This window comes from Xiphophorus hellerii, chromosome 13 (assembly GCF_003331165.1).
Source record: "Xiphophorus hellerii strain 12219 chromosome 13, Xiphophorus_hellerii-4.1, whole genome shotgun sequence".
Classification (NCBI taxonomy): Eukaryota; Metazoa; Chordata; class Actinopteri; order Cyprinodontiformes; family Poeciliidae; genus Xiphophorus; species Xiphophorus hellerii.
This window is the reverse complement of record NC_045684.1, coordinates 10,522,297-10,539,287: the sequence shown is the minus strand read 5'-3', so window position 1 is coordinate 10,539,287 and position 16,991 is coordinate 10,522,297. Positions and strand designations below refer to the sequence as shown.

The 16,991-nt window shown below is 36.2% G+C and overlaps 2 protein-coding genes across 2 annotated transcripts; both read left to right on the top strand.

The window, feature by feature from the left end:
• Nucleotides 1–3,732: 3,732 nt before the first annotated feature.
• Nucleotides 3,733–7,119, top strand: LOC116730793 (GTPase IMAP family member 4-like). The gene is made up of 2 exons (XM_032580282.1): nt 3,733–3,816; nt 5,930–7,119. Exons 1-2 carry the CDS (start codon nt 3,777–3,779, stop codon nt 6,871–6,873), a joined length of 984 nt encoding a protein of 327 aa, XP_032436173.1. The 5' UTR covers nt 3,733–3,776; the 3' UTR covers nt 6,874–7,119.
• A 4,473-nt stretch (nt 7,120–11,592) lies between these two features.
• Nucleotides 11,593–15,403, top strand: clec3bb (C-type lectin domain family 3, member Bb). The gene is made up of 3 exons (XM_032580287.1): nt 11,593–11,761; nt 12,121–12,219; nt 14,518–15,403. The coding sequence occupies exons 1-3, from the start codon at nt 11,665–11,667 to the stop codon at nt 14,919–14,921; spliced, it is 600 nt and encodes a 199-aa protein (XP_032436178.1). The 5' UTR covers nt 11,593–11,664; the 3' UTR covers nt 14,922–15,403.
• Nucleotides 15,404–16,991: the final 1,588 nt, after the last annotated feature.

Below are 16,991 nucleotides of genomic sequence, written 5' to 3'. Positions count from 1 at the left end.
CCAGGTTTCATAATACATAAATACATAATATATACAAAAAATATATAATTCTGGTTCCAGAAAATAAAATAAAGTTTAATTCCTGGCAGTGGCAGCTGCAGCAGCTCTTCCTGCCATTACCTGGATCTGCAGCAGCTCAGCAGCTTCCAGCTTTGGTGACTCCACTGGTTTCATGAAGCTGAAGTTGGTTTATGATTGTAGCTTCCAATCTGGAAAAATCCTAAAGGACGATTCCAACCACTTTCTGCATCTTCAATCTACTTGTCATGATTTGTGGTGGAGGAGGTTTGAGGATGACGCTGAGGACCCAGGTAGGAGTGAAAAATTATGATTTTAATGATGAAAATGGAAAACAATCCAGGCACCACAGATGAGTAACAGCAACAGTTCTCAAACTGGTAGCAACTGGTGAGCAATAGACAGACTAGGAGATGAGACAGATTAGACAAGAACCCGACGAGGAACAAGGAACACAGGTGGGATTAAATACACAGACGGTAATCAGGGAACAAGACACACCTGGGAACAATCAAGGGGTAGAAAGGACAACACAGAGACTCAAAAAGACACAGGAACCTAAAATAAACTCAGAAAAACTCAAATCAACACAGAGAAAACCCAACCCTGACACTACGCTATTTAAAAACCTACAACACCTGGAGATATTCTCAACTAATAGCAGAATATCTTCATTAAAGAACATATTTCAGTTAACAGATAAACACAGAAATGCAAAACTGTGAAAATATTTTTACCCACATAGTGATTTTTTCTGTTTACATGTTTCAAGTCAAGTTAGTTTTAATGTCAGGCAAAGTCATCTCTGGTAAATACAAAAATACAATTTAATTTAAAGGAAAAAATCAAGAGAAAAATCTAAATATTTTGAATTAACTTTGATTTTCTTTTTTTTTTTTTAACTCATAGCTTTAGCATAATTACAACAAGACCCATAAAATCATCAAGTATTCACCTGTCTGCTAACATGAAGTAGGCTAAAGAAGCTCAAAAATCAACATCATGTCCTGATTTGAAGAAATTTAAAAGCAGATAAGAAAAGAGTCACTGACATCCATCATTTTATAAACAGTTACAAAGTTTCCTCTCAGTGTTTGGTTCTCCAGAAAACAGCAATTACACACATTATCCACAAAATGAGCAAACAAGGAGCAGAGAGGAAGATTCCCATAAAAGGCCACCTAAAATAAACCCATGAACAAATTTACCTGATAAATTATCTCATAAATGTAAACATATTATTTTAATTAAATGTTCACTGCTTTTGTTTTTAGACCATAATTTTAGTAAGCAGTGTAACTTCTCTCATCTTTAGATTTTGTTCAGCATCTTCCAGCTCCATTTTGTCGTTTGTTGTAACTGCAGGGTGAGTCAGGTGTAAATCTCCTGGGATGAGTGACTGATAGGAGCGGAGCAGGTTGGAGCTGTCTGCACATTATTGCCCAGTGAGCTGCACTGGTTCCAGTAATGAACATCTGTACTTTTCTTTCCTCAACAGGTTAAGCTGCCATTTCCTTTATTTAGACTATAATAGTTTAACACAACTTTCTATCAGGCCTTCTCCTGATTCATTCTCAGTGGCTTATTAAACTCACCAGAAGCAATAACTTTGGGTCAGGTTCAGGTCAGACATTTAAGTTTGAATGAACTGGTATTAAGCCAAAGAAACAGGAATTTCAGAACTAACATTAAGGGCCTAAATTAATAGAAAAAAAATTCTAAACAAAATACAGTACAGACCAAAAGTTTGGACATACTTTCTCATTGAATTCAATTCAATGAGAAAATATGTCCAAACTTTTGGTCTGTACTGTATATCAAACCAAAAAGAGAAAAATCCCTAAAGTGTTAAATTTCAGTCAATATGGAGTCAATATGGAGTACTTACATAATGTAATAATGAAATAACGATAAAAAGGTGAAGAACGTCCATCTGTTGCTGCTCTATTGATAACTAAAGTTTTACTGTTTTAAAATTTCTCAGTATTTAATTTACACATGTGGCACTGAAAATTATTGCATAATGTTTTGCTTCATACAATATAAAAAATATTATTGTAGTAAAGTAGAAATAAAAACTTTTCAAACTGTTTTCAAACTGTCCACTAGAGGGCGGTGTAGCGCTGCTTTACAGTTTTTTGGCAACAGATAACTGCAGGTTTTCACATCGACATAAAGGGAACGGAGCTGAGAAACAAACTAGAAAGTTTTCAACAACCAGCGCAGCTTGGATCTGAATAAAACCTGCTGGGTGATTTATGTGGACGTGTTGATGAGTTAAAGACTGCAGCATAACCTTACATAACAAGGAAGAACCTTCAACATTACAGCAAATGTTTAAAGCTTTGTAAATTAAGAAATGACAGAGACTTTCTAAATATGTCTGACTGCAGCAAGTGATCAGATTCCTTTGAATTAAAAAAATGGAGAGAAAAAAATTAGTTTGCCTTAGAAAGGTGGAAACAGCTGCTCCACTTCCTGGATTGTTCAGGAGCCAATAGCTATGAGAGTATCACTACTCATTCATACCAGGGGCCTTTCTATCCAGGAGTCCTTCAACCTGTGTGTGGAGTTTAGTGCTTTACATTGTTGTTAACACACAACAGCTCTGGTTCCTTTTCCACCACTGTGATGTGAAATGTTCTGTTCCTAAAGCCACATCATGATACCAGGAATCAGCCCAGGACTCCACCCTCACCTTCCTCTGGCCTTGGTGGGCCAAAGTAGAGCTGGTCTCCTGTTGCTTGTTTGTGTCTGGCCAGTAGCTTGGACTCAAACACCAGCATTAATAAAAACCTTTAGTCTGGGCAAGAAGAGGCAGAAAGTTAACTTTCTTGGCTAAAATCATCTCTTTATAATGTTCTTGTTTACATGTATATAATTTTCTACTAAAACTAAATTTGAACACTTCTCTTGTCATGGTGTATTTTTGCTAATGTGTTTCAGTGTTATTGAAAGATACCTAATATATTAACTATTGAGTTCAGTGTAAAAATAAACCTTAATATTCATTCATGTACTGTCTATAGCAACCCATCATGTACATGTAAGTAATTTAACATCAATTTGGGTCTGTTGTAAAGAATGTCCACACAATGAAACTGAGCACACAATCGATGTGCTTTAATCATAAAATAAGGATTAATTGAGCTATTTATTATATTCCTTTAATAAAAGTGCAGAATTTTCTGAAATTAGAGTGAATTAGAAATGTATTGAAAGTTGTTTAAAGTAAAATGTTTTGCAAGCAACAAGAATTTTGTCAAAATTGGAGGGACAGAGCAAAGATAAAACCCCAGAACATAATTTACAAAATAATTAAGTTGTTTTAGATTAACTCTTTTCAGATTCTTCCACAGAGCTGCAATTTCCTTTAAGGCTCTGAGGAGGAGAGAGTTAGGGGAAAACTTGGATATAAATCTAGAAAAACTTTTGAGACATCAAAGTCAAACAGTATTATTATTATTATTATTATTATTATTATTATTATATATTTATTGTGTATTAAACTCACATCCCACTGATTGTTTTATACATCAAGTTGCTTTGTTTCATTTAAAGGTTATGTTCACCAAGTAAAGGATGAAAAAAGCACTAAAACTCTTGTAAAAGCCTGAACAGAAAGATCCAATCAAAGCTCCAGTTTCATTTTGACGATAGGAGGATCATGTTTTGACTATAAAACTCCTGTTCAGTTTCCACAGTGCATTAATTTCTTCTCTGCAGCTGCTGCGTCACACTGAACTCTCTGACTGATCATGTACAGCAAGTACAGCACAGGCAAGATGCCCAACTCTGGTAAGTCAGATTAACTATATATTGAGTCTGTTATGATGTATAAAATATCTAAAAACAAAAACATGTAAACACACTCTAAGAAATGAAGAAATGTTGAATTTACTTAACCAAGTTATGTCAACTGGCTTTACTAAACCTAGTTAAGTAAGTGAGTATTACACACTTACTTTCTGCATAATAATTTAAGTAAAGACAAATAAATTCAGTTCAGTGAATCCAACATGTTAGACTTTTGCTCATTTAGTTTAATGCTGTGAAGTTTTCTCTACAATAACTAATAAAAACTTACTTATGATAGTAAATTCAGTTAATTCAACATTATTCAGTTCTAATAAGGTTCTTGGACTTTGTTGACTGAAATTAAAATTCTCAAGTTCAAGTTAAATAACCTACTGAAGTGGAACCAGTTGACATAACTCAGTTAAGTAATTGAAACATTAAAATAGTTTGTTTCGGGCGTGCCGTGGTGGCGTAGGGGATAGAGCGACCCATGTGTGGAGGCTGTCGCGGGTTCGACTCCCAGACACGACGGCATTTGCCGCATGTCTTTCCCCCTTTCCTGTCAGCCTACTTTCATATACGGGTAAAAAAAAAAAAGTTTGTTTCATTGAATTAATTAAACAAATCTAACTCTCTAAAATTTAGCTTAAAAAGTCAGATTTAAGGACAACAAAGTAAAACCCAGAAATTATTCGATTATTTGATGTAGATAAGACCAGTGGTGGGATGTAACGAAGTACAAGTTCTGTACAGAAGTACAGTTACGAAGTACGTAAGGCTGTTGATGCACCAAACCTTCATCAGAATATTCTTCCTGTTTCACATGTTTATCTGCTAAATTCCCAAGTCAGGAAATTCTACCTCTATGTACAAAGTGATGCACTAAATTATTTAATCAAAATATCCTGTTTAATGTGAGGGTAGATCACATCGATGCATTAAGACCCTGAATCAGAAAATCCTACCTTTTTAAAAAATTTAAAATTCAGAGGTAGCACATAGTCAGTGTGTTACTGCTGTAATATATCAGTAAGTGTTTGTAAGATTGAAACATTATCAGACAGGAAACAAGTTTCTTACTGAAATTAAACACACACATCTACAATTACTGATCCCTGAACACTTTCTTTGCACATTAATAAGTTGTCTGGCAGTCTTTATCGAATGAACTGCAGCCAAAATGTGTCCATCAAACTGTGCAGGTCACTGTGCACCTGATATGATAGGATAAGCCTAATATACACTAATATTACTAAATATTACAAAATTGTCTACAAAAACAACGTATTTTGTCTTGATTTACGTGGTTGAAACCAAACAATGACTTGTTTACAGCATACAGTATAGTAACGACATGCAGACGGCAGACTGAAGCCATTTATAAATATGTCTACAAGCTTCCTGCCATGTGAACTGAAAACATGAAGTAATACAGCAGCTTAATGAAAGCCAGATATAAAATAAATTAAATAAAGCTTACCGTAATCTTTGAAAAAATAAAACAGATGAAAAAAACTTCTGCAGGTTTTATGTATGGATAAGAAATCTGCTTAGTAAGCATTATGTGACGTAGCATCGATGTGCGCGTAGCATTACCACAAGGTAGGACGGGTTGATGGGTAGGACGGATTGATGGGTAGCACAGATACACCAGTTCTGATCACATGAACACAACCAATGTTGTGCATCGCAGTGATTCTCAGAGTGGCAGATTCATGGATTTGAGATATGAAGAGATTTTTCAACGGCAGAAAAAACAGAACGAAAGTGAGAAAAATCTGAGAAAAACCTCCTCTGATAGTTTAAATTAATAACGATTGATGCATCCAGCATTCATGGACAAGCAACCACTTCTTTGTAAAACAAATATTTTAGTTTTTACTTGTTTCCTAAGAGTGTCTGTGCATGTTGGTCAAGAATCTTAACACCAACATGGTAATATAGAGTTTTGAAATGTTTAGTTTCAACTGTATGATTATCCCCATGTCATTGATTCCCTCAATGCTTCCCAAGGTCTCAGATGGATCATTTCTTTTCTTCCAGACACACAGAGGCTGAAGCTCTGAGCACAACATGATGATTCTAATTCAGATTCAAACTTTCTTCTTTACAGGAACAAACATTACAAACAACAAAGACCTGAGGATTGTGATGGTGGGGAAGACTGGGATTGGGAAGAGCGCTACTGGAAACACCATTCTGGGTCGACCATGCTTTGAGTCCAAATGCAGCGCCAAATCCATGACTGTTGACTGCTCCAAAGGCTCCAGTAATATTGATGGACAGCAGGTTGCTGTCATTGATACTCCAGGTCTGTTTGACACCAGATTTGGAGAAGATAAAACAATCAAAGATCTGAGTCAGTGCATCAGCTTTTCTTCTCCTGGACCCCACATCTTCCTGGTGGTCGTTGCAATCGGCAGATTCACAGAAGAAGAAAAACAATCAGTGCAAAAGATTCAAGAAATCTTTGGAGAGAAAGCAAACATATACAGCATGGTTCTATTTACTCGTGGAGATGATCTTGGTGACACCACCATTGAAGATTATTTGTCTGATAGCCAAGAGCTGCAGTATCTGGTGTCCAAATGTAATAACCAGTATCATGTCTTCAACAACAACCTGAAAGATAAGAAACCTCAGGTCACTGAGCTGCTGGAGAAGATCAAAACCATTGTTGACAGGAATGGAGGAAGTCACTACACCAATGAGATGTTCCAAGAGGCTGAGAAGAAAATCGAAGAAGAGAAGCAACGCATCCTGAAGAAGAAAGCAGAGGAAATACGTAAAGAGAAAGAAGAACTGGAGAGAAAAATACAAGAGAAATATGATCAAAAGATGCAGGAAATGAAGGAAGAATTCAAGGGTCAGCTGGAGGAGATTGAAACCATGAAAAAGCAACTACTGGAAGAGCAGGAGAGAGAAATTCAGAAGGAAAAATCTAACCTGCAGGCCAAGTTTGAAACCAGAGCCAGAGCAGAAGCTGAACAATTTGATCCTCTCTATCATCTGGTAAAAGCTGGGGAACACATTGTCAAGTCATGTGAAATAATGTGAGGTTAGATGTTGTCACCTAGCAGCTGGTACAGAGGATAAAGCAGAACTAATAAGCATTTTTTCTTTATTGTCTTGATAATCGAGTTAAAGCTCCAGGTAATGATGTAATCCAGCTGTGACCTCTGTATCTCACACTGTTTTAAAAATATTTCTCATTTAGATGCTTAATGTAAGATGCTAAAATTGTTTGGCATGTGAATTTTGGTCTTTACTTTTGTCAATAAATATGGTTTCATTAAAGGAAAATGCTCCAAATGTATTTATTATTTATTTAATATTATCTGTTGAATCATGTTTTCAGTTTAACCAGGTTTCATAAATTAACCTTCCCCTTTTTATAGTGATCTAACCTTTAAGACAATGATGGGTACAAGGTCATTATTCTTCCATTAAATTTTACCGGACGGTTTATTTATATCACAGAAATCCACCACAAATTGCACCTCAAAATTACTTTTTAAAATATTCAGGTCCTACTATTTTTGCGCCAGTAATATCAGAGTTTAGTTCAAATAGGTTAATTCTAATACAGTGCAAATATTAAATAGTAAGATTCAAATCCTATCTACACAAAAAGTGGGTAAAGATTCCTCTACAATGACGTCCCAGACTGATAGCATCAATTAGAAAATTATCATTTTAAGGTATTGCTGCTATGTTGTTGAATCATAATCATTAATTATAATTGGTTTATTGAGTTGTTCAATTAAATGTCTTAAAAATTTGTTGGACTCCTGTCGACACAGGAATATTTATAAATATTTAGCCAGTGTTGTATAAAGTACTGAAATCTCAGAGTCAAGTAAAAGTATAAGTACCTTTCCAAAATATGACTTTGGTAAAAGTCCAAGTCACTGACTGAAATGTTACTTGAGTTAAAGTCTTAAAGTATCTGAAACTTCTTGTACTTAAGTATGGAAAGTACTGTAAAAATGGATGTACTCAAGTAATGTAATGAAAAGTACAAGTAAAAAGTAAAACAAGGCAAATGCAGTTTGAATGACTTTTTTTATATTTTGGTAAACTTGTCAAATACACTTAAAATAATGTACCCAACCAAGTGCAGGCAAAATTAAACCTGCTAATAAATTGTTCCAGTTTTAAAGAGTAGCACATGTTAATGGTTTGTGGTTTTGAACTTGCATGCCTTTCCTATATTCGTTAAATTTAGTCTAAATTGCTATTGCTATGGCTTCTGTCCCCCCTTGAACAGAGGAGTCTAGGTAGCCTGCTACAGTCAACATTAGGCCTAAGCTAAATACACCACGTGTGGAACTGAAACAATGCCAAAATAAGTTCATTTATACAGGTAACGTTATGCTCAAGATTTCACAATAGTGCCTAGTGACCAAGCTATAGTTACTGAAACAGGAGGATTATAACCATTTCATAAGAAGTTACCTCGATGTGTTTCTTCAAGTTGGACGGGGAGTTTTTGTAAGATAGAATTTCCACATCTTCGGGCAGGAATAACATACACTGCATGCGGTACGACAAATCTTTAACACCCACGAAAGAGTATATTGTGTTTAAATAAGGCCATGGGCTCTCATCACCAGCTGGTGGTTCCCCTGGAGCCGTGTCCGACGTAGTTGCAGTCATTGTGGTCTCCGTCTCCTCCTCCATGTGGCTGCTGCTGATTGCGAGACTTGCTTTGTGTTTAATGGGAGAAGCGAAACAGGTGTATCCTATTGGTGGTGATGAACAAGCCCAGGCAGGTAGGATACCGACTTTGTTGCAGTCAATCAGTAGGTGGGGTCAAAACACTTGCGTTTCTCTCTCTCGCTTTTTTGTAACGAGTAACTAAACCACACATTGAAAATGTATCAGAGTAAAAGTATGCGATTAAGTTCGGAAATATAGTGAAGTAAAAGTGAAAGTCATCAAAAATGTTCATACTCGAGTAAAGTATGAAGTACTCCAAAATATACTTAAGTAAAGTAGTGAAGTATTTTTACTTCGTTACTTTACAACACTGTATTTAGCTGACTTGTAGTAATTAAATCTAAAACTCCTAGTATTTTCAAGTTTCTTTTTGAAGTATGTTTCCTACTACAAACATTTGACAAATACTCCAGATGCGAAATCATTCATGCAGGTCAGAGGTGATGTTAAAGCTCCAGCACCAGCCTCTCTGCATGGTTATGTGTTTGCCACGTGTCATCAGGCACTCTGAAGTTTTACACAACGTCCAGACGGGACTCTGGATTCTTTCCACGCTTCCCTCAGACTGTTGCAGGGCGTGTTCAAAGGCTGAGAGGAAAAAGGTCCAAAACAAACCATAAACGTCCAAAGTTTTACACTATTTCGTCAGTTAACTTGTGATTCATCCTGGCATTTTAAAAAAGGTCAGCTTTCTGCACTTTGCTGTCAGCAACCTGCAACAAAAACACAATTTATTCCCATCTTTGCTTAAAATCTGTTTAAAGAAAACAGAGTGACAAACAGGGTAATTTTTTTTAAACAAACAACCTGGTAATTCAGGTTACACATTTAAGTTTATTAACTTGAACAATTAGATTTTTAATCAAATATATTTAAGTACACGTAACTCAGATATATTTTATTAACGTAACATGGGTTAAATAAAGATAATACCTGTTCAATCACATACACTTCAAAGGAAGGCCTCCCTATGTGGGTTGTGCTGTCCCTTTACGTCACTTCACAGAATTACTAATTACATCAAATATTTGAAATACAAAATATTAAAAAAAAACAAAAAAAAACAAAAGTAAACCATTTGTGCTTGGATGCATGCAGTAATGAGTCAAAGTACTTTCCAACATAGAGAAAAGCATGCATACAATGAACCCAGCTCAAGTGGAGTGAGTTGGAGACTTTTCAACCACAAATTCCAAGTAACTTACTAAAAGTGAGTGTTATAGCAATTTGATGATTTAAGTCAGCTTACTATTATCAATTAAATACAATTTTGCATTTGCAGTGTAAGGTTGTAATTTTTTTCCGGAATATTTTTTGCAAGATTAACCAAAACCAGCTTCTTTTTTTTTTTTTTTTTTTTTAGCCTACTGACCTTTAGCACGTGACGTCATGCTCTTCAGAACTCCGCCCACTCCGCCATGACGGACGTCAAACAACCACTGCGCTTATATGTAACGCTAGTCTTAAAAAAAAGTAAAGCTAGTCTAAAATAGACAACTGTAGCTTTTATTTTGTTTATTTTACTGTAAAAATCCTTCCAGGGTGCTGCGCGGGCGGCTGCACAATCTGACAAGGATGCAAACCAAACTCGTCATTTTATTGTATAACTTTTAACGAGGAAAGATGGCGGCGACGGATAGCAGCCGTTAATCATAATTACACGGTGGAAACGCGGATTTATAGCGACCACTTTTTCAAGGTAAGAAGATTAACGTTCATTTACTTTACAAGTAAGTGTGATTAGAAAGACATAAAATATGGAGAAAGTACGTGTCTAACCATTAGTAACCATGGAGACAGTGCCGCATCGTCATGTAGCCTAGCATGTATGGAAGAAAGAAAACTTGTTAGCATCTCGTCTTTGGTACGTTTTTAATGCCGCTCCGGTGTAAGAGGAAACGCTGTTTATGACATGGTGACATAAATCATGTGGTGTGAATTCAGGCACAGTCGACAATTTAATCAGGAGGAGGAAGGAGGTATTGGTCAGTTTCTAAGCTAGCTGTTTCAAACTTTCGTAAATGCCGCCGCCTATCAGCCCCAACCAGGTGTGTTACGATCACAGACAAATTAGCTTGACTCGAACAAGTAAAAGCCACGAATAAACTGGCAAAAACAACTTGGGAAAACAATTTCTGTCGCTCTGTTCAATACTCCCATCCCTCACTTCCCACATCCGTCATGGCGCCTCGATAGTTGCAAAGGTTCAATAGGACTAACAGTTGATGCCAGGGATGTCCAAACTGTGGCCCGGCCCATTTGCGGCCCTCTGGATGATTTTGTTTGGGCCCATCGGATCACAATTCAAGAATGGAACAAAATGCAATTTTTACAGAATTTACAGATTTTCCCAGACATACGAAATCTTTTTACGTTTATTTATTTAGATGCAATGTTCTTGTTTTTTTTTTATTACACTTTGTTCAAATCAGCAAGCGCTGCCCAACCTTTGTTGCCAAAAGAAAAAACGAGGATAATAAACCCCTAAAAAATGTTGGAAAATGTTTACCTGTCATTTAATACAGCAACTGTGCAAGGCTCTGTTTATATTTTGGATCAACAATGATTTACAGATTCCTTTCCTACAAAAAATAAGACTACTTTGCTTTAATAGTAGATTTTATTTATAATGCCCTTTATATCTTTATTAAAATATTGTCTATTTAGTATAATATTGAAGACATAAAAACAGCAAATGTCTTCAGAAATAAAAGCCTTTCAGTTTTAATTTTAAAAAAAGTGACCCTCAAGTTTTCTCAACTCAACAATTTTGGCACTAATGGCAAAACGTTTGGACACCACTGGTTTATGCAGTGGAAGAATATGGCTATTTCTTCTCCATCCCTTCTGAGGGGTTATGTAATGACTGGCCTGTACCGTCCCGCCTTGTCAGCACCTGCCTCACGGGCCTGGCTCTGCTCGGGACGCTGGCTCCACGTGAGGAGGCTGCAGCCAGATGGGACGCCTCGGCACGCCATCCCTCCAGGCTCCTGAGGTTGGACTGTCGTTCCCCACAAACGACTCTTCCAGTACTTTTCCTTTTATAAGGAGGGACAAATGGGAGGGTGTGAGGGAGACGGATAAATGTGAACGTCCACGTCGGAGCCACATTCAACAGGTTCCAGGATGGAGTTCAGAGGATTTTCTGTTCTGCTGGGCATCTTGCTGCTCATCCACTGCTCACTGCAGCAGACTGCAACCAGGAAGAAGCCGGTGAAGAAAGGTAGATGGATAACCTCACCTGTTTGATGAACACTAAAAAACACCAAGCCTTACCAAGTATTATAGTCTAGTTTCTAGTGCAAATATAAAACTAACTTAAAGTAACTTATCAGTAAGATATGGAGGCTTGTTTTAAGTGAATAATTCCTTAATGTTGATGAAAAAGTACAGATAAATGTATTTCTAACAAGACAACTTCCCCATGTTATGAATGAAATAATCTGCCAATGAAATTAGTATTTTTTCATCATTATCAAGGAATTATTTACTTTTTGTAAAGTTGTATAATTTTGCAGTGTACTACTGTATCATTTTTGTTGTGCAGAAATTTTACACAGATTGCGTTTTGTTTTATATCAGATACATTGCCGGATTCTGCTGTGGTGGAGCTGCAGAAACAGATTGAGGAAATCGTTCAGGATCTCAACCTGCTGAAGGAAAAACAAGCTCTGCAAACAGGTGAGCTCAAACTAGACCAGATGATCAGAAATATTTCTTTATGGAAAGTGTTTCAAATCAAGAAGCCTCTGATTTTTTTTGGATTTTTTTTTATCTCAAACGATATTTGAGATTTACTTAAGTTTTACATCTACAAACAATTTAATCTTGCACTGCGTTGTTTCCCATTATCATTCAAATTGAATGTACGCACCATAGTTAGCATTTAAGTATATCGTAGTATTGAAGTAAAAATAACTGTGCAAATCCTTTTTACTGATTTCCCAAATACGAGTTAAATATTTAAACAAAAATATTCCATATCGGTTCTTTCAAGGGGAAAATGTAAAACTCTGCCATTTAAATGAAAAGGCCATATTATTTTAAATCCTACATAAATTTAACGTCCCTTTGGGGTCAATAAAGTATGTTTGAATTTGAATGAAATGGATCACATCAGGATAACCTGATCCAATGCCTTTAGAGGTCTACAAAATCTTTGACTGACTTCACACCGCAGAGATTTGAACGTTCTCTCAATAAATTACTGCTTAAAAGTTAATAAAAAACAGCTAAAAGTAAGTAGAAAATCTGAAATAATACTTAAAACAACTTTTCTGTCTTAAGGTTTTAACATGATGTGGGGATACAGATTCATGCCTTTGTCTGAGGTTGATTGTCATTCAGAGCATGCAGAGTGTAATCAGCCTGGAGCCAACAGTCTAAATATATCCTAAATATAAGAAACAGTCTGAAACCGTCAACACCTGGTTCACAGATGTTGTCTGTTGCTCTGAACACAAAGGATGTTCTGTTGTTTTCTAAGTTTGAGCAACATTAGGGACACAAAATGGCCCCAATGTGAGACAGAATTAAAAAAAAGATTCTGTCTATCATTGGGATAAACATTTTTACGTTTTTATTTATAAGACCATGACTGAGTTGTTACCCTTCTACATCTGTGATCTAATCACACTGAGAAGTTATGATTCTTACTTTTTGCATTCAGATTATTTCTTGCTCTTTGTCCCTTTTACCCAGAATTGGGGGAAAAAGTGCTTATTTATTTTGCGCCTTCTAAAATGTCATTAAGCACTTTTAAGTCCTGACTGTGGGGCTTAAGGCTATACAGAGGAAATGTTCATATATGTGCACATTTTCTTTGTAAGTACTGAGGATATAATTTATCTTGTGTTGTACTACTGACATCTGTTGGTGGAGTTGTGTATTGCACTGAGAGGTGATAATACACTGTGCACATGACCAATTAATGATTGTTTTTGTTTCAGTTGTTGATTTGTTTTTAATGTTTTTATAATGTAAAGTAATTTGAACAACCTTGTTGCTGAAATGTTCTATGCAAATACACCTGATTGATTGATTGACTGATTGATAAAGAGATACACACTACAGAATGATATCTATGGAAGCCAAGAGTCGACATTTTCCACATTAACTTTTTCCCGATGGTTTTCTCGAGATAAAGAGTCAATCTCTATATAAATTGTTGTGGCTTTAATTAAAGGATGAAATCAGGTTTAAAACACTCCAATCGTCTCCTTAGCTTGAGAAAACAAAGTCTGATTTCTTAAGATTATCTGAGAAATTAAGTCGTTATTGCTAGAACACTGGAAATTAACTGTTATTTCTAGAAAAACGTTGGGAAAAAGTGTAAGTGGAAAGCAGGAGAATAACTCAAGAAAACCATCAGGAAATTAAATTATGTAGAGAAAACTGGAAATTGAAATTGAAAGTCATTATCTTGAGAAAACCATCAGGTAAGTAAGCTGTTAACTCAAGGAAACTATTAGGAAAATAACTCATAATCTTGAGAAAACCTTGGGAAAAAGTATACGCAGAAAAAAGTAAATTAAGTTGTTATCTCAAGATAGTATTTTGGAATTAACCCGTTAACTTGAGAAAACCATTTTACAAAAGTGTATGAGGAAAGCAGTAAGTTAAGTCATTATCTCTAGAAAAAGAGAAATTAACTCTACCTCGAGAAAATCATTGGGAAAAAATGCCTGCAGAAAACATCCGCTCTTGGTTTCCATAGCTACCGACAAGAACCAGAAAATAAGTTGGTTTAGATTTAAAGTTGATGATATGGACACAATGTTTGAGCAGAATTAAGGTGCACACGATATATTAATGTATTTTATTTTGTATGTGAGCTTTATTTTAGTTGCAAATGTTAAACATCTAATACGTGTTTATATTGTGTATTCAATATCAATATAGTTTTTCACGGTGTTGGCAAAAGAAGACAATAAAAGCAAAGCTTGTTATCTAAATATCTGATCTTATCTTCTGTCACAGTTTGTTTAAAAGGTGAAAAGATCCATGGGAAATGTTTCTTGGCCGACCCTCTGAAGAAGCGCTACCACACAGCCAGTGAAGACTGCAACTCTCTGGGCGGCGTCCTGGCTACTCCCGCCTCCAGCGAGGAGAACCACCGGCTCCGGGACTACATCCGTCAGAGCGTCGGCCCGGACAGGGAGGTCTGGCTCGGCGTCAACGACATGACCACCGAGGGCCAGTGGATGGACCAAACTGGCTCCAGCATCACGTATAAAAACTGGGACACGTCCAACTTCAGGTCTCCACAGCCGGATGGCGGCAAGTCGCAGAACTGCGTTGCCATGACGTTGACCGACGGGAAGTGGCGCGATGAGAACTGCCGCGAAGAAAAGCCCTCAGTCTGCGAGTTCAACATAGTTTGAACCAGAAGTGGAAAGTAAGAAAGTAAAAGTACTCAGTTACTGTACTTACGTAGATTTTCAGATACTTGAGTACTTATCTTACTGTTACGCCCTACATTTTAAGAGAAATATCTGTACTTTCTGCGCTTTATATTTTCACATATGATGAAAAAATAATGACGAAAGAAATCCACCGTTCGCACAAAAAGTGTTATAGCGTCGGTATTTCACTAATTAGTTGGACGCAACCAAAGTGAAGAAGAAGAACACGAGAAAAACAACATGGATGGAGGCTTTAATCCAGGAGTGTCCAAATTGTGGCCCTTGCCGTGATTTTGTGCGGCCCTTGGCAGCTCAAAGTTGCAGTGAAATATTCACTGCCTTTCAGAAATACATGGGAAGTCTTCTAAATATGCAAGGTACAAAACAAATACTCATTTAATTAGGTTTCACAGCAAACATTACCACAAACAATCAGCAACTTTTACTCAACAGCAGACTTTGTTGCACACTTTTAGAAAATTGAAGTAAACTCCAATTAAAAAAGGAAACATTTTAGAAGAATGTGGCTCCGGTATTCTGTTGTTGTTGCTAAAAATACACTCAAAAAATTCAAATATAACAGAAAATCCTTCAACATTTAAGATATTGTCTGTATTTTTTGTTCTGTTTTATCAAACCTGCTAGATTTTGTGTTTGAGATCGACAATCATTTACCGCTTGCTTTTCTACAGAAGTCAGACTTGTTTATTTTAATAAACTATTATGTTGGATTTTCTCAATTTTTTTTAGAAAATCTTTTTACAAATCTGTCTTTTGTGGCCCCCAGTTGCTTTCAGTTTGACAGTTTTGGCCCATGAGGTAAAAGGTTTGGACACCATTGCTTTAACCTGAGTGACATCATGAACAACAGAAAAATACATTTGGAGACGCAAAACATTCTCTGTCAGTAGCCTCATTTTAAAAAATCCTTCCATGTTGTTGACTCAAAGAACGATTAGTGACAAATTCTCTGCTTTGTCCAATTAAATCACCCTAATTGAGATTTTGCTTTAAGAAAAACATGACCGTATCAGTATTTTTATCTTTATACCAACACAGAGCATCTTGTGAGCTCTTAAAAGTAACGTATTTTGTATGACTAAAGTATTCTACTTTTTTACTTTTACTTGAGTAAAACAGTCCAGCCTTTACTTTTACTAGTTTTCTTTCATACAAGTATCTGTACTTCTACATGAGTAGAGACTGAGTACTTTTACCACCTCTGGTTTGATCCCGTTTATCTCAAGATGGACTCTGCACTTTGTTTCAGCTGCTTTGTGTTTGCACTCTCCCTGCTGCCTGCTACTCTAAAGACGACTTTAAACCAGTGATTTTCAGCTGCATCCTGACCAAAATGAGATGTGGAGGTCACAGTGGGTTTTATTTTTGACAAAAGTGATGTACTGGTATGTCATTTGCCGCATTCCTTGTGGTTGCAGTAAAACCAGGAGGAATACAGTCCATTTTATTAAAAACAAAACAATTAAATGGATTTAAGATGGTTTATTTAATACTCACTGAATTAAGTATGAATAAAGGTGCTGGCACCTTTCCTGGAAATAAAATATTGGTTAAGCATCAAATTTTTTCCTCATTTACACACCAAATCAAGTTTGTCTCAGTCTGAGAACCGCTGGTCTAAACTTTATGGCATTTAAATTAAAAGATGCAAAAATTGAGTAGAACCTTTTATGTACTAATTCTGTATTCTTCTGTAATATCTTGTGTGATTTATCCTTTCAATAAACTTTGACTATCAGTTTTTCCACTTGTTGATGTAAGATCACTAAGGTGGAAATAAACGGGCAGATGAAAACCTGACGTGTAAAGAAAGTCTGCAGGTTCAGACATAAAAATCTGGCTTCTGCAGTTGTTTTTTTCCCGGTAGTTTTCCCTGGCGTCTGTTCTTCCTTACATTTTTCCGTGACTCCAAACTTCTGTGGCTGAATTCACTCCAGAATGAAAAGGTCTCATTACCAAATGTCACTGCTTTTAGTCAGTGAAAGAAACCCTTAGCATATTATGCTAAATTACTCCTTTTTATTTTGT